The sequence below is a fragment of the Oculina patagonica genome, chromosome 1 (assembly GCF_052425735.1).
Source record: "Oculina patagonica isolate OP01 chromosome 1, crgOcupat, whole genome shotgun sequence".
NCBI classification, from domain to species: Eukaryota; Metazoa; Cnidaria; class Anthozoa; order Scleractinia; family Oculinidae; genus Oculina; species Oculina patagonica.
In genome coordinates this window covers 36,963,739-36,989,358 of record NC_135758.1, presented here as the reverse complement: position 1 = coordinate 36,989,358, position 25,620 = coordinate 36,963,739, and the positions used below count along the sequence as shown (strand labels likewise).

Here is a 25,620-nt window from a genome sequence, read left to right as displayed (position 1 = left end):
TGGTGCTCGAAAAAATCCTGAGCTCGGGCTCGTTACTTATATGACTAATACAATTTTTCACCAATTTAGGTCACTTCAGGGATTAGATAATATCGCTGCCGATGGTGCTGCAGGATTCCAAACAATGGAGAGAATTGTTGACGATCTCAAAGAAAAAGGGATTGACAGGGAGTGGTGCGTATCTGCAAAACGAAGACTGCAAGAGGGAAAACGATATCTTAAGACAGATTACCGAGTCCACTGCAGCGAGGAGAGTTCCCCATGTAAAGCCATGGAAAGCCCATGTTTTGCGATCGGTGAATCAAGACAAGGCAAAGCACGACGTCATAAGAAATCTTAACGAAAGCACTGTCTTGGTAGTGATGGACTGGGCGATGAAATTTTTGCAGATGAAGTACAGAGAGAAGCAGACAGACTGGTATGCTAAACGAGGTATCAGTTGGCACGTGTCGACCGTTATTTTTAAAGAAGAAGCTTCCGACAACGTGGAAGTCCAAACATACGCCCACCTGTTTGATTGCTGTCAGCAAGATTGGTTCGCTGTCTGCTCTATTTTTGAAAATCTTCTGGAAAATGTCTTAGCATCCAGGCCCTCCATTAACAGCGTATTTCTTCGCTCGGATGAGGCTGGATGCTATCATAACAATGCCCTCGTTGCTTCTTTGAAAGATGTCGGACAAAGATTAGGCGTTCAAGTGAAAAGTTACGACTTCTCCGAGCCTGCCTATGGCAAGGATGTATGCGACCGAATTTTGTGCCCCGTGAAGAGCTCAATTCGTTGCTACTGCGATGAAGGCCATGATATTAACTGTGCTGTAGACATGCGCACTGCACTATTAGAGCGTCCAGTCCGGGGAGTGACGGCCTCGGTATGTGCCATAGACGAGAAAAAGAACACTCTTAACGTCAACAAAATTGATGGCTTAAGTAAGCTCCATAACTTCACATACGATGACAAAGGCCTACGCGTTTGGAGAGCCTATGGAATAGGTCCTGGAAAACTGATTTCTTTCGATGACGTTATTACAGAACAGCAAGGCAAAACAGGTCCTATTGTTCAGGAGAGTGACGACTTTTTTACTCTGAAGGAAGCACGACAACTCAACATCAAAAATCCGGAGAGGATTGACGCTGAAGAATCGACCGAGGAAGGTCAGCTGTTTGAATGTTCAGAACCTGGGTGTGAAAAACTTTTCAAGAGCTTCCGTGAACTTGAAATTCATGCTGAAATCGGAAGTCACGGAAATAAGCCGATGACGGAAAGCTGCTACGACCGCATACGGAGAGACTGGGCCGAGCGTTTTTCCACTGTTGATCCAGTGCATTCAGATGGTTCAACCAGTAGTAGAAGTAGCAACCCAGAGAAGACGACAATAGATGCGCCCCCTTCAGATTTGAGCCAAGGATGGGCTCTTTCAAAACCACGTGCTGCGAACCGTTTTTCTCCAAAGGTTAGGGCATACTTGAATGCAAAGTTTGAACTTGGTGAAAAAACTGGTTTGAAGGCGGACCCCAATCAAGTTTCAGCAGACATGAGAAACGCCCGAGATGAAGAGAACAACCGACGCTTTTCTAGAGAGGAGTGGCTTACAAAAACTCAGATTAAGGGCTATTTTTCCCGTCTAGCATCCGCGAGAAGGAAAGGACAACAACCAAATGACGCAGATGACCAGACAGAACTTGAGGACATTCTTGCTGAAGAGGAAGAAAACAACAGGCAACAAGTGATTAACAGCATTATTGAAGAGATTGGTCTTCGCCATCCCATTTGCTACGACGTGTACGATCTTTGCGAATACCACAAGTGCAGCAAGCTTTCAAAGTTTAATGTGCAGGTATTGAAAACTATTCTAAAGGCCTTTGATATTCCATTCAAATCAAAGGACAGGAAGAAGGATTTGGTGGATCATTTAGCTGCATTTGTTCAGCAGTGTTCGTGTTTTGAATAAGAACTCGCTTGAAATGATATCAGACATGCGCATTGTGAGTGTAAATCCGTGTAACACTTCATTAGAGTGAACGTCATTTTCGTAGGCTAATGGCATAAGTCACTCTATTTTTTTTTACTCTGTTGTGTTTGTCTACGTAAGCCGATTAGGGAGCGTTCATTTCAGGGGGACTTGCATAAAAAGCGACAGGGATGATCCTCGTCTCGTTTAAGGATGTAAATTTCGGATTTTTGGTCTCGCTCGGGGAGTTTCAGGCTATACTCCAAACATTTGTTAGCCACAATGGTCTCTTTTCCGGCTGCACTGAAAGAAATATACAAATATAAATTATATTCTTAGTTTTTTGGTGACTTTCATTGGTCAAGAAAAGCTTGAGCCACACGCAAGTTATTTTCTTTTAGGGGCTCTTTTTAAAATTTCCGACAAGCATCCCTGCCCCTTTTAAACAGGATCCTTCCACCGGGGAAAAAATTAGAACTACGTTAATGATCTGGCGCTTACTTTTGACAACTCAAGGGAGGGTGCTTAAACGAGACAGGGTGATAGTTTGGGACAGGGCGCTTATTCTGTTTTTTTTTTAAGAAACAACCGAGAGTTTAAAAAATACTTAAATAAATATTAAGATAACTAACGATAACAGAACTTTTTTTAATGCACTATTACGTATGTCATCTATTAAAGGAAGACTGAACTACGTTTGATACGTACTCTGAAGGCGCTTTAATGATATTAGAATAGGGACGCTTATCATGACAAAAACACATTCAGAAGGGGGCGGTTGTTGGAAGGATGAGCTAAATCGAATCATTACGGTATACCTAAATTAATGTGTATATCGGGTTTCATCTACCTGCTTTCCCATACTCCCTTCGAGAACAAAAAAGCCACCAATGGCGCGAATAAGGTTTATCTCAGTCACATTCTCAAGTGACAATAGTTATACCTAATCGTACCTTTTTGGTACGCTTCGGTAGCATATCAGGCGAGTTTGGTCGAGCCATGGTTCGTATTTTGGCGAGACGCAGTCGAGCCAAAATACCCATGGCGAGACCAAACGAGCCTGATATGCAGCCGAAGCGTACCAAAAAGGTACGATTAGGTATTTACCGTACCCAAATTCAGCAAAAAATCCGGTTATATTTATCGCTCTTCAGTTTTAAAGCCATGCTTGCAAGGTACGAACTGTAAATTGTCTCAATTGTGTTGACTTGGTCTTCAACACTTTACCAAGTTCTTCTTCTGCCTTTTTTTCCACTCGTTTGTTTAGAGTTTCATTCTCTAATTTTCAAAATCAAAATAAAGCGAAAATTTTAAAAATTCTAATTCCATTTTTTCAGCCTGAATGTCTCGTCGGCAAACATCGCGAAATTAGCGAGCGCGCTCAAGTTTAGTTTTGGCGGGAAAGTTTTTCTCTTTTTACGACCGCTAAACACCGCTAAATTTAAATTACGGAGTTCTATTTTCTTGGTAAAACCTCTTTTCAATTCATCGTACAGTAACACTACTTTACTTCAAAGTGACCGTGATATGGTGGCATATCAGGTCAGTGACTTGATATCGTAGGATATCAGGACAGTAGATCGCGCTTCTGATTGGCTACTTGCGAATTTGGGTACGGTAATTAGAAATATCAGCCGTCCTCTCGTCTGGTACGCGTCCTGGAGACACTCGCTAAAGAATTTTATTTTATTTTAAAAAAAAAAAAACATCTTTACCTCTATTTGGCCCACACTGCAGAAGCATTTTTTTTATCGATTACTTCATCGATTATCCTATTTATCCACTTTTTTTCCATTGATTTGCTCAGCACAATTTGTTGATGCGGTCAGCGGTAGTTCTCTGAAACCAACATGGCGGCTGGGTTTTTAAAACAAACTTGCTCGATTTTCTTCCTTCCTTTTTATGCTGCTGTTGTATTCGTCAACCAGCAAAATGTTGAGACGATAACCTTTACTCGTTCCACGGACCACTTCGGAAACATTTAGTATTTATGCGGAGTATGGCAGCAATCCAAGCAAGAGTAGTTCGAACTCTTCCGGAAATAACAAGTGCAGCGTGGCCGAAACAGTGGAAATAATCTCAAAAGAAATGCCATAGACATGATTCCGTAAAAGAAAAGCGGTGGGAATTTGAAGGTAAGACTTAAAATATTCTTCTCTTTATGATAACAGGTAATTTATGTTTGTGGTTAAGTCAACCGAAGTCGAAATTGACAAAATTTGGAATTGTGCTAGTGATATTTGATTTCGACTGTTTGCCAGATTTCTAGAACTTTACTCCGTCTATATCTCCTTAAATTCTCGGGTGCCACTAAATATTATTTCATGGTTTTTAAGAACTATCTTTATACCTTTCAGAAAAATAGAAGACTTTCTCGGAGTAAGTCAGAATTTTGAGAAATTTTGATTTTTGCTACGGCACTTCGCCCGTTACTTGCAAATGGCGTGGACATTGCCTTGTCTAAATGACTATCATTTTAAAAATTTGAAACGATTTGGTTTGGTTTTACCACTTGTATCAAGTACTATGGTACATCTATTACTGGTGTTATTTTTGTATTCGTCCGTTAAATATACGCTTGGCGGCAAGCATTTAAAATTGGGCTAATTTCGACTTGCTGAAAGGCCCGTTTTGTGGGTTTCGGGTATCGATAACTTTAGCCTCAAAATCTCAAGTATTATCGAGAACGGGAACGAAAGAAATGTGTTTTCTTTCATCTTATATCAACCTTGTTTAGTGGAGAAATTTTGAAGGAAATCGAGCTTTTCATCCAAATTGAGCGGTCGATCCTTAGACGGACTGTCACTTAAGTCGTATTTTACAAAATCTGGCTTCACACTTGATGACTAAGTATATTACTTGAGGTACAAGCTGTCAATCATCTTTCGCGGGGTAAAATCAGTCACGCATAATTATCACAGACACAATTGCACGCGTACGCTTGTGAAATCATTGTTTAAAGGAGTCGGCGTGATAAAGTGTATTTGTTGCGGCGCGAAGAAGTGGCCAGGTTGAAATAGTGGCTGCACGTGTGGCTGGTTTTGAAGAACCGCATTTCGTGGTAGAAATGAAAACCGATGGTAAAAGCCGTCTCTGAAAAAAAGGAAGTTAAAATAGGATTATAGGTTTATTATAAGTTTAACCATATGCATCGACTTTTCTTTTCTTTCTTTGTTAACTTACATAAAAAACTCTTGCTCCTCCGAACACCAGCCGTCCATTTTGAATGGTCACCAAGAAAAGTTCAAGTAAGTACGTTTTACCCCTTCACACTCAAAGTAGGTTTCAAGTCTACTTAGATTATACTTTAAGCTCTAGTGTGAAGCCAAGTATTTATTAGTATTAGTGTTTGTACACTACACTAATGGAGTTAGTTTAATGGGGAAGCGAATTCCGCTACGCCAGACGTAAACAGTTAATTGCGCGGTCAGGTGGAACAAGCACGAAGACATACATATGCAAATTAGACTGAAACTGGCTTGTTGTTATTCTAAATGTCATTCAAAGAAACGATATACTGCCCGTCAGAAAAAGAAACACTGTTTACCTGACCAAATAAAAAATCGAATTAACTAGAGATAATTGCCTAGTTGCAAAACTCGCAATCAGGTTGTTTTCTGAAAGTAACGATCAGTCCACGGTGTGGGTTTTTGCGGCCATGTTGAATTTTGCAATTTCTTGGACACTAAATAATAAAGATGGTAAATTTTAAGCTCGGTAATAAATAATAAAGATAAGATGTTCTACATGACACGAGCATGGGACAAAGAAAAATTGTGAGTCCCCGACGAACATCGAACCCATGGCCTCCCAGATACCTAGTAAAATGGCCCAGCTCACAACGAGTCTCTCGTTGCTCAGTTGGTTAGAGCGCCCAACCAGTATCTGGGAGGCCATGGGTTCGATTCCCGTCGGGGACTCTGAATTTTTCTTTGTCCCATGCTCGTGTCACGTAGAACATCTTATCTTTATTATTTATTACCGAGCTTAAAATTTACCATCTTTATTATTTACAACAAAACTGATGAATTCGACATTGCTGATCCTAGCAGTATGCAGGACACGTGTCACATATCAACCTAGTAAAATGGTCCAGCTCACAACGAGTCTCTCGTAGCTCAGTTGGTTAGAGCGCCCAACCGGTATCTGGGAGGCCATGGGTTCGATTCCCGTCGGGGACTCAGAATTTTTCTTTGTCCCATGCTCGTGTCATGTAGAACATCTTATCTTTATTATTTATTACCGAACTTAAAATTTACCATCTTTATTATTTACTACAAAACTGATGAATTCGATATTGCTGATCCTAGCAGTATGCAGGACGCGTGTCACATATCAACCTAGTAAAATGGCCCAGCTCACAACGAGTCTCTCGTAGCTCAGTTGGTTAGAGCGCCCAACCGGTATCTGGGAGGCCATGGGTTCGATTCCCGTCGGGGACTCAGAATTTTTATTTGTCCCATGCTCGTGTCATGTAGAACATCTTATCTTTATTTCTTGGACACTGTACGGCACTTTCCTCGATGAAACTTCTGTTGAAAGAGGGTCTCTGTAAAAAGCTGACCGGATAGCCGCGGATGGCGGATGGCGGATGAGAAAATGCGGATGACAAAATGCGGATACCAAAAAAATAAAATAAAAAAAATAAAGAAAGAACTTTTTAATAAATTAATAACTTGATCAATTAAACAATTTATTGATAAATTAATTAATGAATTGAGAAGTAAACGATACTTGGCTTCATACTAGAGCTCGTAAGTATAATCTTAGTGCACTTGGAACCTACTTTGAGTGTGAAGGGGTAAAACGTACTTACTTGATCTTTACTTAATTTGTGACCATAGAAACTTTCGTAGTTGTTGTTCAAAGAAGCCGAAGTACGCCGCCAAGTATGGTCTACACCACACTAGTGAACGATTGAAAGCTTGTACCTCAAGTAATATACAAGCCAGATTTTGTAAAATGCGACTTGAGATTTTCAAGCGCACTTGTTCAAGTGCTTACTTGAAACTAACTTAGCTTCTAGTGTGAAGCCAACTAATATTAGCACGTTCAGTCTGGCGTGCGTTTCTCAAAAGTCTCTAGAATTTCTCGGGCCCGAAAATTTTAAGGGACTGTTTTCGGGTGCGTTTCTTGGGTAGGGAAAAACGTTTCTCAGAAGCTCCGAAAATGTACCGTATTTTTCGGTGAGGTTTTCAGAATTTGTAACGCAATAATTAGCGCGAGCTTCAATTTTTCAGCCTGTGATTGGTTCAAAAATTGCAATTGACACCGCTGCACTGAGCTGGGTTTATCACGTACGCATCAAATTCAAAACTTTTTTCGATTTTTGAGTCTAATGCTTGCGTGCGCTTTGCGCATGCGCATTAGACTCTTTGTTATATGAAAAAAAGCTGTTAGCAATCCCAAGGGAATGGTTCGGGATCGATAATCGTTCGCTGTAATGTAGAAAACAATGATCAGCTGCAAGAACGGACTCCGTACGGACACGCACGAATAGTTTCAATTAAAAACAGCCAATCAGCGACACGTGTTCCCACGCATAATTAAAAGTTCTTTCTCAAGTCACGATTATTCAACACTTGAACAGGACGAAATAATTTTCCAGTTAAGACATTTGTAAGCTTTTTGTGAAAATAAATCTTCGTTTTCAGTTCAAGCAAGACGTCTTTGAGAAAAAATATTTCGACGGCGACTCGCGTTTATTTACACAATGCGACCAAATATTTATTTTGTTTTAAAAAATAGAAAACTTTACCTCGGTTTTTGTATTTAAGTCATTCGAATTTTGACCATTTTTTTCTTTACAGTGCAAACAAAAACCTTCAAAAATAAAAGATGTACATGGATAAATGTAAATCAAGTTACGCGACTAAATCAAAATGCGTTTGTTTGGCCGCTTTGCAGTATTACACTGTCCCGGCCTTTGCCATACACTGAAATCGAATTTCATGCTTTTACGACTCTCAGAGATCTTCTTACAGCTAGAAAAATCATAAAATGGTTACATTGATATGGAAGTGATGATTCGCGAAATTTGTACATCATGATAAACAGTCTTCGCTCCTGTGTATGGTAGCTCGATAATAATTGCCTAGTTTCCAGCGTTCAAAAGGTCATCATTATATTGACGTGAGCATTTACACCCGTTTTTAGGAAAATCTGTCACTAAGTGCTTACAGTACAATGGAGTAACAGTCACTATTTCAAGTGCTTTTATTGCAAAATCTGTTTCAAGAGTCATCATCAAAATGGTGAAAAATCTGAAAGAAAACGATGTGAAGTTCTTCAACCCTTGTTGTAATGAACATGCTTTTTGTAAATCGTCACGCAATCTTGTCCAAATGTTTAATCGTTTCTGCTTTTACGGACAATACGGAAGAAGTAACATCAACTCCTGTTCATACTTTAAATTTTGTGAAGCATATAACATTTATGACTGTTTCGTTTTCATCCATAATCATCCACGATGCCCCTAGCTTGCTATAAGCATTTTAAATTAAACTCCCGAACACAAACCTCTAACCAATTTTAACCGGCTTACGAAAACCGCGCAATCTGTATCACTATGCCATACGGCATTAGACTCATGTCACCCTTGGTGACCTATTTTTTTTATCTCTGGCGATTTGTACAGTTACAGCAATGTTTATTTTTTAACACTGATTCACCTCTGGGCTACTTAATGTAAAGGCAGCTTGATGTAAATGTTTAAAGCGTTTCTGTTTGTTTAAATTTGTTTATTTTCGGCTTGTAATTTACGAAGCTCGCGCTATGTACAACACAGCATCCACCTTGTTTTAATGCCTTGAATTTTGTTTGAATAAAGTTACTTTTGGTTGAATAGACCATTTCCGAGTTACCCTTCGCCTCTATTTCAAAACGAATCTAGGTGCGAAACCATTCATATGATAATGAGTTTCATCTACAGGTCCATTTTCATGCAAATCAAACTCATTTTCATTTGAATAGTTTCGCACGTAGACTCGTTTTGAAATAGAGGCAAAGGGTAACTCGGAAATGGCCTATTCCTCACTACCATTATCACTCAGTACTTTGGCGAACTTGCTGTACATACACTGAATGAATTTTGGAAGTTTCTGTCAACAATTTCAGAAGGAAAGAGTCGGCCATCAAGTATGTGTTTAAACCGCGCTACGTTGAATTCTCTTCGCGAAGTGAAAGTTCTTCTTGGCGCGCCGGAGTTTGTTTTGAAAATTTTCAATTAAACAACCGAATTCTACCAGACGTCTTTCTCTCACACATCCTTTATTGCAGTCTATTTCAGTCTATTTCATATAAGTCCTTCGCCGCCCTTTGTTTTCAGAAAAGTTCTTCGGAGATGCAATTTTATAGCGACAAAATAAGTCCCGAGAAGTGCTTTCGGTTTACGGGAAAATTGGCGTGATTTTCTCCAAAGGTAACCAAAATCCCAGCTCGAGATCGACCTCGAGGGATTAAGAAGATATAGAAACCCTTCATTGTGTGGGATATATTTACGGTTTCTTGTTTGTCTGTCCAGTTTTACGTGATAAAGTTGAGCAACTATCCACGAACAATACTGCGGCCTGTGTGGGAAAAAAAGGAAACAAAAATATGGTATATGTTATATATCCTCAGTTTAGTATCAATCCCCGTCTGATAAAGGAAAGTCAAGGGTTTTTTATCTCTATTTCTTTCGTCTCGTCAGACATCTCCTGGACTGAATGTGCCGTTATATTTACTTGATGAAGTTATTGAGTTATTAAAAAAGTTCTTTCTATATTTTTTTGTCATCCGCCTTTTATCATCCGCCATCCGCCGCCATCCGGTCAGCTTTTTACAGAGACCCAAGTTCACCCAACGCAAGTTTTCATTGAATGGCAAAAACAACCCGTGTTTGTAAATCATGAAAGTGGCGCGGTCAGATTAAAGCTCGCCAACTGGGCAGAAACAATGCAATGTAGGGGTCATGAATGGTTCCTCAAAACAGGGTCTCAAAGGGGTTTAGGGCTCCAGGGCTCCGGGCTAAAAAAAGCAGACGAAAATGTCAGGGCTCCAGGGCTCCATATCGTCTGCTTTCAGGCTCCGGGCTCCACTATACATGACTATGGTCTACAATCTTAAGATATAAAAAATTATTTTGCAACGCTAAATCGAGTCCGCAAATTACAACGTCCGCATTTCCAACCAGTTTTCATGAGTTTTTTAAACCCAAGAAGCCGGTTACCATGTCTCCAACTATTAAAAAGTGAATTAAGTATTAACTGTACTTGAATATCACTTAGACCATGGAGCGGATCAGATTTCTATGCTCGAGGTCTCATGTTCAGTTGACATCTTTCACGTGGCATTGATCTATGGTCAAAGCTAAGATGTAGTTCGCCTTGCTGTTGTTTCGTTTAAATCCGAGATGAAAAGAATGAAAAGAAGCTGATCTGCTTGATGCAACCGTCTGTCTATATGAACTGGGGGCAGACAAGGCCTGCCATCGTTGGAGTGTAATGTTAAAACGTGAGCGAACGGCTACATCAATCGCGGAATTCAAGAACTATCTGAAAATCGTGGTTTCCAAGAGGTACGTCCGTGGAGGTGCCTACAAGTTTTGGCGTAATGAAATTTAGTACTACGATCGCAATTCATAGACACACGAAGGAACCGCAGTTTCCGAATGGGAGAATCTTCTTGCTGAATACGCAGGACGAATGGCTCATTTACTAGCCTGCGATCGAGCAGGCTCACCTTGGGGCACACGCAAGAAAGACACCAGTCTCCTCCCCGCCGTATCGCTTCGCTCGCCAGTCGCGAGTGCCCAAAGGTATATTCGCGCTTGCCCCAACGGGAGCCTGCTCGTAGGCTACTCATTTACAAACAAACAAAATGCAGTCATAAAACAAGAAAAAATGCAATCTCGGATCGCGAACGATCAAATTTCAAAACGCTGGGCTTTGGGCTCCGCAGAAAATTTCTTTGGGCTCCGGACTCCACAGCCAAAAAAGGATCAGGGCTCCAGTCAGTAAAATGATCGGGCTCCGGGCTCCAAGGCAGAAATTTTTAAGGGCTCCAGGGCTCCAGGGACCCCCCCTTTGAGACCCTGTCAAAATGTCGCAGTGCTCACAATGCTCGCAAATGCTCGCAAAATTTTAGTGGGTGCTCGTTTGCTCGTGCTCGCACAATTTTACAAGTGCTCGCATGCTCGGTTTTTAGTGAAGGTAGGTTTTTGAAAAGTGCTCGTTGCTCGCAAGGAAAATTTTTGTCAATGCTCGTGCTCGCAAAGAAAAACGCTGTGCTCGCATGCTCGCAAATGCTCGCAAAGACCATTTGATACCCATCAATGTCGCAAATTCTGTGCCCAATCAGAGACCGGGATTTCAAATAGTTTTGGTACCAGTCCGCTGAGCATAACTTCCAGCGGTAGTCACGCCACACTTTTTTCGCGCCAACTGTGCTTCTCAAATGACTTCGTGTCCCTCCGACCAACCGTCCCACAAACCGTCCATGGGTCTCCGGAAATGAGGTGAGATTTTTTTTAAAACAAGGCAAAGATCTGTGGAAGTAAGAGGAAAAAAAAACAGCTAAAAAGGTCCTTAACAACAACATATATAAATGTTCTTTATTCATGCTTAAAACAAAGGAAATCATAACCATGACCGTTGTTTGTATATCTAATGTTAATAATTAGCATAGATTTATATTTACGATGTAATATATGTCAATGCAAAGGCGCCAACATCGAGAAATAGGTGTTGTAAAGCCGTGATACAGTACGAAGCCCGAGTTTATATGTTTTCTCAAATGAAACAATGAAAAAAAAAATGTAGTAAATTTTTCCCTTTGCCGTGAAAACGCGTTTCCATGTATGACCTTTGCAATCCTACCACGCGTGACTGAAAGGCAGAAGCGGCAAGGCCGGTTTCAACAGTTCAACAGCCAGGGAACCGAACCGAAAACGGTATACACTGGTATACAAAGAAGAGAATTTAGTCAAGAACGCTATTTCTCCGTCAACGAAGAATAAAAAGGGGGCCTTTGTAATCGATTTTAAATGAATGGCAAACTATTCGGAGATCACGGAGGCATGTCAGGCCTGTTTTTAAAAAGTCTGCGATTTTCACAAATAAGGTTGCGCGGAAAGTCTCGACTGCTATTGAAGAAATAAGGCCTTAGGATCAACATTACAAGAAATAAGGCCTTAGGATCAACATCACACAGCGTAAACAGTCATTTACCGAATTACAGTATTTACGTTTGCAATCTAATAGTGCACATGAAGTTTTTCAGCTGGTTCATACATTTGAATAATTAAAAAAATACGCGGTTAATATAATAAAAGCCTTTTTTAAACTTCCATTTTTGGACAGAGGATAAAAGCAATCGAACCCCGGTTGCTATTCGATAACATGACTTACAACTAACGGAAACTAACAGATTGAAATATGCTAGAACGATTTTATTAAAACCGTAAAACAAAATGTCTCCCCTGATAAGAACCCGGAGACGAAGAATAAAATCACATAAATATTCATTAATAATAAAAGTTAAATAAAGTATCTATCGTAACTTTACATGCAAATTAGTAACGGCGCGATAAAGGTATCAAAACATAAGACATTTAAGTAAAATATATTAGTTTTCATAGTATGCTACTAATTATTTCAGGACTGAAGAATACAGATTTGGAGAAACTTAGAATTGAATATGGAGCGAAAAGACCTGATACCAAGCAATGACTCTATCGAACCTGACAGCTTCAATAGGCTACACATGAAAAAGGCCGAAACTAAAATAAGCGATCAAGAACTTGGTTCAGCATTATCAGCAGAAGAAGCGACAACACAAAAGTTTTCATGGTCCCTCCGCAAAGTGGCAATACTGGCTTCGCTGTGTCTTGTCCCAGTTTTTTCATTCGGAGCGCTTTCCATGATTGCACCATTTTATCCACATGAGGTACGTTCAGTTATTGGTGAACAATTCACTGTGTAATATTTTAATATTACACATCTCTTTTGTATTTCCACATGTGTATATTTTTTGGCTTTGCAAAAACATTTGTGACCCACCACGGGAAAACAGTGACAAAGGTGATAGCACGCTCACAACACGCTAACACAGCACGCTTAGCGTGTCTTGTGACACAGAAATATATGTTATTTGCCGGCCGGGAGGTCCGTATTGGAAAAAACTGTACCCGAGGTCTTGAGTACGGCCCGAGGCCGCAGGCCGAGGGCCGTGCTCAAGACCGAGGGTACAGTTTTTCCCAATACGGACCGACCTAGGCCGGTAAATAACGTTTTTATTTTTTTCCTACTAGTTTGTTTGGATTTAAGAAACCGTGAAAAAATCTGTCACAAAATCTTTGTTTGTATACGCGCGGATTTGATTTCAATGTCGAGTCCGACTTGATCGACAAGCAAGAGTCCACAATTAAGCAAGACAAACATTAATTCCGAATAAAATAGCTTCGCTTAAACTGAACCGTACTCAAGAAATGTTCAGCTTAATTTACACTGCAGAAAATCAAGAAAAGTAAATGAAGTCATACTAAAATATAGCACAAATATGCCACAAAACCTAACACTTTTAAATCGATTTCGGCTTCCCGAACAATTCCCTATAAGCTTAAATGTTTTGAAAAGTCTTGATAGAAGCTTTGCAACTTTGCTAAGCCTGTTTTTCTGATTCAAAAATACTCTTTGACCGAAAAGCAGTTTAACAAGCTATTAATACACTTGTATTTAACAAATTAATAATCTCTGCGTTGATTGTTATTCTGATAAACAGTGCCAAACTGAATGAAATGCGTAGCGTCTACGTACGGCACAATATTATGATAATTAATTTGTCCGTTTTTAATCAAAGAATCTCATTTCCTTGAATGATGGTAAATAGTGTTCTGTTTAAGCAAAAAGTGACAGATAAACAATGCAGTTTAGCACATAGATAGAGTCTAAAAAACCGAATGAATTTTACCGCAATGGCGTGAAAATCATTGCGAGATGAACAAACAACGGCAAACTGCGAACGGTAAACTACAACTCGATTTTGTTGAGAAATAAATAAATACCTCGCCTTTTGAAGAACTTTGAGGCCTTTAATTCCACTGCTTTTTTGTCCTTTAGCATTAACAATGGATGGTGAGGCTATTTTTGTCTTTGGAGAGCAAAACTTTGATGTGTTCGTTAGACTCAAAGGTGCAAAATGATTTCGCGCCGTGAGCGGTCCGTATGCGGGGTCCGGATGAGAAAAACCGGACCGCTGGAGCGCGCGCAATTAGCCAATCAGATTAAAGGATTCAGGATTCCGGACCGCTGAGATGCTTGAGAAAAAAATAAATGCACATATTTAATCACTACAACAATGCAGGACACGCAAGCCTTGTTTCGCACGCTAAACCTTTTGTTTTGATAAGTGTGCTTGAAGTCACGCTTAGCGTGCGACTCGAAGACACGCTTAGCATGCGACTCAAAGTCACGCTTAGCGTGCGACTCGAAGTCACGCTTAGCGTGCGATTTAACACGCTTGAACACTCAAAAACACGCTAGGGTTATGACTGAAACAACAGTCATTCAGTACAGATTATGTTCGGCAAACATGAATTGTGAAACTTACGCACACGAGGAAAAAACGCAAAAATTAAAGCTATTATCTACCGTTTCCCGGCCGTTTCCGAAACAAACTAACCGTCAGTGTTATGATCAAATCAACTATGAAAATGAGCGTAAAAAATATTCCTTTAACTTACTTAAACTTTGTCTGGGACAAACAAAGAAACACTCATTTACAAATGCCCATTAAGTTTCAACTTCTTATAATCCATAAAGAAGCTATGAATTTTCCATGAAAAATTTCAGTGGATTTTCATGGGTTTTAATTTCATAGTGTTAGTAATCTCTCTTAATTTGCTCAGGCTTCAATACCGAACAGTATTCAGGGTTTTCACTCCCCGTTATTGGAACACAAGTGTGAATTTTAAAAGCTTGTTAGACGTCAACACAAAATACTGCAGTTGACATTAAACTTAATGACGTTAGCGAACTGGTCAAAGCGAAACGACTCTTTGGCAAAACGACTGGTTTTCAACTTTAGCTGGATTTCCACTGATGAGAAATTTTTTACATGTGTTGACGTACATGAAAAATTTAGAGACAATGTATGAACGAGTTGCGTAAACATGTATTCAAGTCGTTCATACCTTGTCTCTTAAATTTTTCACGCACGTAAACGCAGGTGCAGGTGAACTATACACGGTGCAAAGTTTTCTTGGATGTTTTCTCGAGAATTGAAATTCGTAACAATAACCCCTTTCAACACAAGTTGTTTCCTCGTATTTTCGTTTTCGTGAAGGAATGGTAGGTTAAGAACAACACGATCTTTCTTTATAAAGTAGACTGGACACGCTTTTAGTGCTCGCTCGCACGCCTAGTGTGTTGTGCTGAACACACTAGGCGTGCGAGCACAACACACTAGGCGTGCGAGCGAGCACACCTAGTGTGCTTGACACGCTTTTTTGTTCGGCTACGCGCGCTTTATTGTGTTTAGTGTGTCCTGTAAAACAAAGGCTTTACTAATGAGGCAAGTTTCAGAACAAAATCGAAATCTATTGTTTTAGAGTGGAAGCGTGTTGTGAGCGTGCTATCACCTTTGTCCCTGTTTTCCCGTGGAGGGTCACATTTATTAAACAACACCTTAAATTAAATTAAAAAACATAGCTTAAATTTAGTGATTGGCCATTACCGGTAAAAAGGCCCAGTAAAACGGGCTACATTTTCTTACAACGTACTTGAGCTAACTTGTCTCGCAACATTGTTGCATTGCAATTTGCATTGTTACTTGCTGTTGCGTGTTGTAGCAGGGGCTTTTTCGGGGATTTAGCTCTATGGCTGAACGGGAAATGCCCTGCGGACTTCCGGGATCTTTTATATCAAGTGGACCAAAACATCATCAAGGAACATGGCGTTTAATGGAGATCTTGACTCACTCGCTTATAGGCAGAACTTAAAGTTATTACGAAAAGGACAATTGTCATAAATGAGTTGTACACAATAGCGTTTCAACAACTCAGTTTGACTTACGTAAGCTATACAAATATTGTTGGTTTTCACTGTCACGCAATCAAAAAATTAAATTCGAAACCATTCAACTACAGAAGCTATGAATTTCAAATATTATAGACGATAAATAGATAAACAATTTCTCCAATTTTCAGGTCTGTGCGGTGTACCATTTGCGCGTTATTTGCCGAACCTTTCCACGCAAATTTATAAAGCTTAGTATGGAGATGCCATAACTGTGTCCTTCCGAGGGACACAAATATGGCCGCCGTGATGTCAGAGAAACCATCTGGAACTCAATTCTGTTTACAACAGCTAGTACAGTTTCACATAAACACCACCTATTATATCTGAAATGTTCAATCTGCTGAAAATGGAAAGGAAAGGCCTTTTTTCAAACAAAACAGCTTCGTCACGGCACTCAGCTTGATGTCACATACGACGGAGAACTCAAATATTCAACATACTCTGTTTAAAAAACGAATGACACTATCGATCTGGAAATTTGCAAAAAGATATATTTTTAGTTTATCTTATGTCTTATGACAACGAAAATTTAGTAGGCCTAGTGAATTTTGATTTCAGAATTTTATGACGTAACATGAAAACCAAGAATAGAAAATCCTGAGGACATTACTTTTCACCACCTTAAAACCTGGAGCTGATCACTTCTTATTCGAAGGCTTTGTTCTAAGAGCAGGTGTAAAACACCTATAAACTAGTTTAACGATAACAGAAAATTGTGTTGTTTTAAAATCTACCTTTTTTACCGACAAACGTTCTGTGACAGTGTATTTATTTACCACCTGTGTTGCAAGTTGCAGCAACATGTTGCGCGAAGTAGACTTGAATTCAGCTTTGTGCAACATGTTGCCGCAACTAGCAACACGGGTTTAAATACACGCAACAACACTTTACAACTTGCAATGCAACAATGGCGCGAGACAAGTTGAAAGTATTGATTAACGCCCAATCATCTCCCCAACCCAAAAAATAATCCCCTGGTTATAGATCCGTCTGTCTTTTAACAAAAAAATATTCCGGATATAAACCCTTCAAAATCCTAGTTTTCCATTTTAGCTAAGGTCTTCAAAAAACATTAGACTTGATAAATAGAAATATGCAACGAATGAATTTGCAGATAGAGTGCAGATAATTAACCAATATCTTTCTTACATATCTCTCATCAGGGTCTTAATGTCATTTCTCATCAGAAACGGGTTTTTCATGCCCCTTTAGCCCCAAGGATATAATTAACCTCCACTCTTAACCACCACCCTTAACTCCTTATCTCCCATAAAGCTGTAAAAAAAAGAAGGGGTAAACTTATCAGGTCGTATATTTTTAATAAACCAGCTTTTCTTCAAGCAAACATATACACTTACAGACGTGCACCTGACTGTAGGCCTTTCTCGATTATGCTAGCATTTTCGGCATTTTTTGGGAAAACGAGCATTTTTTTTCGTTTTTTCTTCAAAAAAGAATTGCTAGCATTTTCTGTCACTTTTCAAGACTGTGATCCAGATTTTCAGCACTCAGAAATCAGAAGGATAAATAATCCTAAAGTTTCACAATTTTGATTACATAATTTGATTGTTTTCTGTCTGTTTCGACTGTTTGTGCGTTGTGTTACTTGTGTACTTGTGTTGTGTTACTTGTGTTTTTTTTTATTTTATTTTTTTTTAAAAAATATTTTTTTATTTTTTTTTATAAACAAACAATTATTAAGTATCACCTGTTGTTGATATGAGCATATAATGTGAGAGTTTGTACGTTTTTTTTTAAATAAAACAAAGCATTTTTTGGAATTCAAGTGGCATTTTTTAAGGAAATCAGGCATTATTTTAGCATTTTTTTGGCTTTTTGCGAGAATTTCTAGTAGCATTAAATGCCAGTTTTACTAGCATAATCGAGAAAGGCCTACCTGACTGGGATGAGGCGCTTATTGTGAAGATACTGTTTTGTCTGCTTACTTTAAAGGGACTGTCACGGAAATTTCAATGTTTTTCGGTAAAAAGTACTAAAATTGGCGAATAGGTCTTCTCATGCATGAAATACACCTGTAGTTTATCAAAATGGAGATATAAAGAAAATTGTTGTTGAAGGAAGAAGGGAGTCGTAACACTTTTTAGGTGTTTTTCTAGTCCACAAGGACAAAACTTGAAAAAATCAGCCTGTCTTTTCAAAGTTGAGATCTAAAGTTCCTGATGGCATCACAATAATATCAGTTGTTTATCGCTTCAGTACACTTGCATGGTGATTTTTAACAAAATTGGACCACTATTCGAAGTTTCTACATGTCTTTAGGCTCTTTACTTTTTGAAGTGAAACTAGTGACAGTATCCCTTTAATTTCCTCCAACAGGCAGAAGTCAGAGGAATTTCCACCGCCGTTGTGGGTATTATCTTTGGAACTTATCCGTTTATGGTCTTTATCTTTGCTCCTGTCTGTGGACTTCTGGTAAGCAGTATTAGTTACGCATTTGTCACGGATTTAAGCCACACTTAGGCATATAAGTAATCTGTTAAAACAGTGAAGGGATATCTAAAAAACACAACGAATGCAGACGAAGGTACGAATGGCAAAAAGTGTCGAAGATTGAAACGGATTTTGATATGGGTTTTTGAAATATGGTCCGGCGGAACAGTTTTCAAAGTTAATATAATCTTGTCTGCTTGAACTTTAAATTATAACGCCTGGGAGACACATTTGACTGCAATGAAGCTATGGTTTTGTCATTAAGAATCATAGAATTAATTTCTTTGCAAAGATTTAATTTCATTATGATAGCGAATATTTGACAAAATTTAATTACATAAAATTAACTGACTTAGCCGTAACACAGTCCCTTTAATCATTATTAAAAGATTACCCAAAGAATCATGCTGTCTTGAAATACTTTATGAATTTAGAGTTATAATTTTATTTTTCATTAGTCCTTAGTGTCATAATGTCCCCTGTAGAGGTTAAACTAGTTCATCCATTTCTAAAGTAATTAATTTGTGCTTATTTGGCAGATAGCAAAGTATGGCCCTAACAGAGTTCTCTTGTTTGGCATGTTTTCTGACGGAACAGCTTTGATCGCGTTTATGTAAGAAAGGATATTGCCCTGATAAACCTTTGTCTAAGACTGTTAAGTACCTTTCTTTTTTGAACGCAAAAGAATTTAGAAGTTCATAATCTAGATGGCTTCTGTATGTATGTAACGCGACAGAAACAGAGAGCGACGCAAGCGCGAAGCTCCCCGTCCCACACCCCCTCGCTTCTCCGTTTTGCACTGGCTTTCAGTTCTTGTAGCACGATTCTCTTCCCGCGCTCAATGACCGAAGAAAAGACTAGAAAATACAGGGTTGTTCACAGTCTATTACTGTCTTTGAATTCAGTAATATTTGATTTTTTTTATGTATATATATAAAATATGATGGATAACATGTCGAGCAGCTGCTCACTCCTTAACTCTTCCCTCCTTCTCTCCTTCTTCTTTCCTTCCTTCATTTCTTCCTTTATTTACTCCTTCCTTCAATTCTTTACTTCCTTTCCACCTTCCTTCCTTCCTTCCTTCCTACCCGCCTTCCTACCTTGCTTCCTTGCTTCATTCCTTCCTTCCTTCCTACCTGCCTGCCTATCTGCAACACTTAGTTATTCTTATTGGGGTGGAGTGGTTAATTACAGTGTTATTATAATTGCAAGTGATTTACACTTTCCTTTTTTACTCTTCCAGCTTTTGCGCTTGGATTTCCAGTACAACTGAGTTTGTCGTGTTAAGCTTTCTGTTGAGGGCACTCTCCGCATTCGGAGGAGCTGCCGCTGAAACTGCCGTCATGTCAATTGTTATAGAAGAGTTTCCAGACAGATTAGGAATGACTTTGGTATGTTCGTTATAATGTTCAGAATGCAAACCGCAAACTGAAAAACAAGCACACATACAAATAACAGATGTCACAAGATATCCATGAGTGTATATAAAAAGCAGGTCGAGTCTTACTACATAAGCTTGCTTCCGGGCTCTGTTCATCTTGCCAGGATGACAAAAGACCGTGGAAGCAAGTTCGCGTGAATGACCGTGAATGAGTTGTACATGTTAAATAATTTATTGATATCTTCCCCTAAACTAAGATGTACATTTTTACAATAAAACGTTTGTTATATTTGTCGCTTATTTACACACTGTGCAAATTGAATTCACTACAACTTTTATTTTAATTTGTTGTTTTAGGGCCTCATAGAGACATTTGTTGGAGTAGGATTTTCTCTGGGACCTGTCCTTGGAGGGGTTCTCTACACAGTAAGTAACAAAATAGGATTGAATATCAAAAGTGGTGCTAAATTAAACGATTGTCTTGTGTCATTCAGTAGCTTCACTGTTCATGTCATTTCAGGTTGGTGGATTTCAACTTCCGTTCGTTGTCATTGGTTGCTCCATGATCGCTGTTATCCCAGTTTTATTTTGTGTGCTCTCACGTGATGGTGGAGTTCACTCAAGAAAAACTCCTGATCAAGAAAGGTTTTCATTTCCAATAGCTAAAGCCTTAAAAATTCCCTCTGTGCTGATGATTGGTGAGTATAAAGGGAAGCCTCGAGCCAAGTGGCCCATACTTGCCGGAGCTTATCCCCGTTTCTGCAGCATTAAGCGGCTAGGAATATTTTTACTCCCCCCTGAATGGGATGCTAGTCCATCGCAAATACCCCCCCCCCCCCCCTCCCAACATTATGTTGCCGGTTTCCATTTATACGCCTGGGTGGAGATAGGCACTATGATAGTAAAGTGTCTGGCACAAGAACACAACCCGTACCGCACGATCAGTACTCCGGCGCACTAATCATTAGGCCACCTTTGTTACAATGTTTAACGTTTCTGATGTGTTCTTTTCTTCGCGTCTGTAGACATCTGCCGGTTTCTGTAATTGGAGTTACATCAGAAACGTTAAACATTGTAACAAAGGATCGAACATTGCAAACCATGCATGGATGAATGACCATCAAATTGATTTCAAAAATGCAAGAGTCATCGACAAAGGGAACTATCGCGTGCGAAAAACTCTTTGAGTCATGGCACACTGCCATGACAACTAAAGCGGACAACAATGCTAGGTCATTACCTCCACAGTATTCTATTCTTTTAAAATAGTTCTCTTTTATTATCAAATTCTCACTATTTTTGTTGTCACCTTTTTACGCATTTTTATTCTGTATTTTTTTTTCACACATTTTTACCCTACATATTTATTCATTCGCGTCATTTTTATCATTCGTTAAAGGCTGCAGTTTGGCAGCCGAAAGCTTATATTTTAACAAATTTTTAACCTGAGAACGTTTCAAAAACATTTTACTTAATTATGAATCCTGGTTACTCTTCCATTTTCAATGATGAATAAGATTAACAAAGGCTAAAGTCGATTATAAAAAAAAGGCAAGAAGAAGCCCGTTTCTGGCGTTCAATTAAACGAACACCTCGAACAGGCTAGGAAAAAAGGACTGATATTAGATCTTATAGAAAAAAACTTGAACCTGAAACTGAACTTGCCAAACCGCAAGCCGGAACTAGATCCGGCAAATTTGCAAGACGCTCTCAGCAAGCGAGCGGTGCAACATTAAAAGTTGCGCAAAAGAATATATCCATCGGGTTTGACCGTTAACTTTTTCTATTACAGTTGTTTGTTTCACTACTGTTGGGGCATCAATAGGCTACCCTAAACCCATTCTGGGACCGTATTTGGAACACGTAAGTGATATTTTAGTTAAACACCGAAACCAAACGAGTCTCTCTCTACTCGTGTTAGAGCGATTTTGGATTGAGTGCCTTAAAGTAATTCACTCTTGCCAATCACAAACCGCACAGGCAATCCAGTGAACCAATCAAGACTCAAAGCAAATACGTGTAGCCGGTAATTAAGAAGCGCGGGAAAACGTGTGTGAGTGCGTCATGTTTGGTTTTGGTTTTAATTCAGATTGGGCGAAAAAAGTGGCACGAGTATTTTAAACCAATCACTAAGAGTTGCAACAAAAACCATAGCAAACGCGAATTACTAGCCTGCGAAAACAGCCGCCTCTCACGCTCCCATCCGCTTGTTGCGTTCGGGGAGAGAACGCAACAAGCCGATCGGAGCGTGAGAGGCGGCTGTTTTCGCAGGCTAGCGAATTACTTTCGCCACACAAGTGATAACTTAAAAAGACTATCATATTTCCCAAGTGTAGATTATTTTAAAATTTTGTCTGGGGGACAGTGGATGATATTAATTTTTACTTCAAAGTCTGATATACCTTTTCAAATTTAGTAACTAAGGGATATTTCTAGTTATTTAGTTGTTAACTTGTTGTTAGTGTATATATCATTATGGGACATTCCTGCATTATGCTTAAAGACCTTCAAAATGTCTTGGTTTGTTATTAATCGAAAGAAAAACTTTCGAACTGGTCTGTCAACGGTGGTTAGAGTACGCAACCGCCAGCAAACTGAACAGGCAACGACTCGACTTATGTGCGGGACTCAGAATTGTTCTTTTTTCACATGTGACAGAGCGTGACATTTGCTCTTGTTTAGACTTCTGAAAACGGAATGAGAACACGGATATTTGCAGACGAGAGCACATGTCCAGAATACTTACCAAACTTTTACTCCCGATGTTTAGACTTTCTAAAGTTCTTTTCAATATTACTTGTTGACTTTGTTGCAGTTGGCTTCGTGCTTGTCTTCGAGGGATTCTCTCAACAGTCTTCGCTCATATTTTAATATACCAAACACTCGTCTTACAGTCAGTAAGACACTACCTCTCTGGAACCTCTATTTTCATTCGCCCTCTGTAAACACTACCTCTATTGTTATTCAGGGATAGAGGCATTGTTGTCACCTGTTATCTATTGTTTTAAGAACCAATAAATTAACTCGTTCCGAAAGGTAGTGGGCGACCCCTTACAGTCTAAGGTCGAAGGTCGACTTGAATTGCAAAAATACAATAATAAATACGAAACTACAGTATCTAATAACTTAACGTTCTTCTACAAAAGTACCATTCTCTTCTGAAAAAACGGGAGTTGTTATTCACACGTCCTGAATATACAGGCTAAGTATACCATTTATACCTGTTTCTTTTAATTTGTCCTGCTAGATGATGAACCTGAATGCTGCTCAGATCGGCCTGGTATTTCTTGTAAATGCTGCAATATATGCCCTTACAACACCACTGGCAGGCTGGATAGGAGACAAAACGGTGAGTATTTATAACACACACCATGCATTGTGGTTGTGGGATTTTTGATAGCCATATTCGTATCCCGTGACGATGAAATGACATCAATGATCAATGGCGACCATCTTTCTTCTTTGTCACTTTTTTGCAGCAATGTCACCGATGGCTGACTGTGGCAGGGTACATAGGCTATGGGTTTGGAAGTTTACTGTTGGGACCTGCTCCGTTTCTCACCTTTTTCCTGCCCACCAAGTATGTTTTTTTATGATAATCGATATTTAGTAAATAAACTAATTCAGGCGGCTGGTATATTGGAGGATAATGCCCGATGCTGAAAGATTGTCGAAAAAATGATCAGATGGTCGAGAAGCCAAGGTTCGAGGGCAAATGTGAAATTTTGAGGACAATCTTTCAGCCGAGGGCATTATCCTCCAATATACCAGCAAGCCAGAAAGGGTTTATTTATTTTATATCCCTCCGATAATTTCTACAACGCGCTTTACCGCCAGTAAATTTATAGGAGAAAACCTACGTAATAAACCCGGCATAATTGTGGTTGAAACAAATGTAAGTTGATTGGTTTACGTGATTTTTTTAACTCTGTGATTTCATTAAAAGTTAGGATTGAATAAGGTGACTTCATTCGTTTGTTTTGAGCTTGCCTACAAAATCGGGCGATGGGCCGGATATCAAATCGAACGGGGTTTATTCGCTGACACCCGTCTTCCGATTTTGTACCACGTGATGCGTTTTGTCCAATGAGCGCGCAAAAAAAAATTAATGGGTGGGTTATAATTAACGATGTATAATGGTAATAGGACTGAGTGGAGTCCAATTCATGATTAAACAAATCGGGCTCCCGCCACGCGGTCGTCCGATTTTGTTAATCACTCGTATGATTACAGACAGAATTGGACGACACGAAGTTCTGTTAGTGACTTCTGTAACTATGCAAGGACCACTCTGACAAACAAGAGCAAATTGTAGCCGGATCTTGGTGTAGATCAGGATCAGCAGTAGACTTAATAAACAAACCTTAAATGCAGGGCTGATCAAACAGGGTCTCAAAGCGGTTTAGGGCTCCAGGGCTCTGGGCTAAAAAATGCAGGGCTCCAGGGCTCTAAGACAAAAATTTCAGGGCTTCAGGGCTCCATATCATCTGCATTCGTGCTCCGGGCTCCACCATGGTCTTCAATCTTTAAATATAAAAATTATTTTGCAACACTAAATCAAGTCCGCAAATAAAACATCCGCAATTCCGACCAGTTTTTTAAACCCAAGAAGACGGTAATCATGTCTCCAGCTATATTTTAAAAGTGGATTGAATATTTAACTTGAATATCACTAAGGTCAATAATAACAAAGTTAAACAAAATGCAGTCATAAAACAAGAAAAAATGCAATTTGGGATCGCAAATGATCAAATTTCAAAACGCTGGGCTTTGGGCTCCGCGAAAAATTTCTTTGGGCTCCGTGCTCCACAGCCAAAAAGAGATTAGGGCTCCAGTCAGTAAAATGATCGGGCTCCGGGCTCCAAAGCACAAATTTCAGGGCTCCGGGGCTCCAGGACCCCCCCCCCCCCCCTTTGAGACCCTGATCAAACAGCTAGGGACTAATGTTATTAATTTATTTTGGCCCAATATTTCGGTTGAACAAAACCAACCTTCATCAGGGCCATACAATGATAAAAATAACAAAATACGAAGAAAGATTTAGACAAAGCGAATCCTGTTGAGGATTTATCATCGCTTTGACAAAAAAGCCATTTTGAAACTGAAGGTTTAAAAAAATATCAAGGATAATTTAGCCACAACATTTTATTATTTATTTTTATTATTTATTACAATAAGGTACTAAATAAAGAGCGTGCGCATGCGCAGCACGCGAATTTTGTTAATGGACACCTTGTAATAGCACACCTTTCAAGGTTGTTATCGGACACTTAAGCTGCGCGCACTCCAATTTGAAAAAAATAGCGCGTACAAAAACCCAATCAGATTCGAGAATTTTGTTATAGTTATGATCAACTCTTTAATTTGTAATGTGTAAACGACGCGAGACGTGGCACTTTGTTCTGCGTCGTCTGTCTCAGTTGTTATTTTTGCTTCCAACAGAGTTTGGCTTGTGTGCCTGTCAATGGTTATCTTAGGTTTTACTTGTGGAATTTACTTTGCGCAATTGATGCCCGATTTAGTGAAAATTATGAGGTGAGTAGCACCAAATGTATTTCTTTCGTTTTTTTTTTTTAATCGGATTGTTTGCATCAGCATTTAGCTTTAGTGACTTAATAAGGTCCTTCACAGTACTGATTTGATAAATGAATTGGTGCACATAAAAATATTCATTCAATCTTTTGCGCTCTTTTTATAGGGATAACGGAATGCCTGACAATTCTGCTACGCGTGGACTTATTACAAGCATCTTCACCGGCATGCTTAACTTGGGGTATGTAGT

At 39.3% G+C, this 25,620-nt stretch overlaps 3 protein-coding genes across 3 annotated transcripts in view; all 3 read left to right on the top strand.

Moving 5' to 3' along the window:
* LOC144646870 (uncharacterized) overlaps window positions 1–25,620 on the top strand; it is a 107,555-nt gene that overhangs the window by 57,132 nt on the left and 24,803 nt on the right. The window lies entirely within an intron of this gene.
* The window catches only part of LOC144628059 (MFS-type transporter SLC18B1-like), a 40,746-nt gene that overhangs the window by 9,316 nt on the left and 5,810 nt on the right, over window positions 1–25,620 (top strand). Inside the window, exons 2-12 of the mRNA XM_078486116.1 lie at window positions 12,588–12,875; window positions 18,344–18,439; window positions 18,997–19,070; window positions 19,701–19,848; window positions 20,196–20,264; window positions 20,359–20,536; window positions 21,631–21,701; window positions 23,086–23,187; window positions 23,318–23,418; window positions 25,281–25,373; window positions 25,537–25,611. Coding sequence (XP_078342242.1) covers window positions 12,627–12,875; window positions 18,344–18,439; window positions 18,997–19,070; window positions 19,701–19,848; window positions 20,196–20,264; window positions 20,359–20,536; window positions 21,631–21,701; window positions 23,086–23,187; window positions 23,318–23,418; window positions 25,281–25,373; window positions 25,537–25,611 — 1,256 coding nt within the window. The 5' untranslated portion in view covers window positions 12,588–12,626. The remainder of the gene's footprint in view (window positions 1–12,587; window positions 12,876–18,343; window positions 18,440–18,996; window positions 19,071–19,700; window positions 19,849–20,195; window positions 20,265–20,358; window positions 20,537–21,630; window positions 21,702–23,085; window positions 23,188–23,317; window positions 23,419–25,280; window positions 25,374–25,536; window positions 25,612–25,620) is intronic.
* The window catches only part of LOC144628029 (MFS-type transporter SLC18B1-like), a 39,050-nt gene continuing 24,803 nt past the window's right edge, over window positions 11,374–25,620 (top strand). Inside the window, exon 1 of the mRNA XM_078486089.1 lies at window positions 11,374–11,445. The gene's annotated coding sequence lies outside the window, so the exon portion shown is untranslated. The remainder of the gene's footprint in view (window positions 11,446–25,620) is intronic.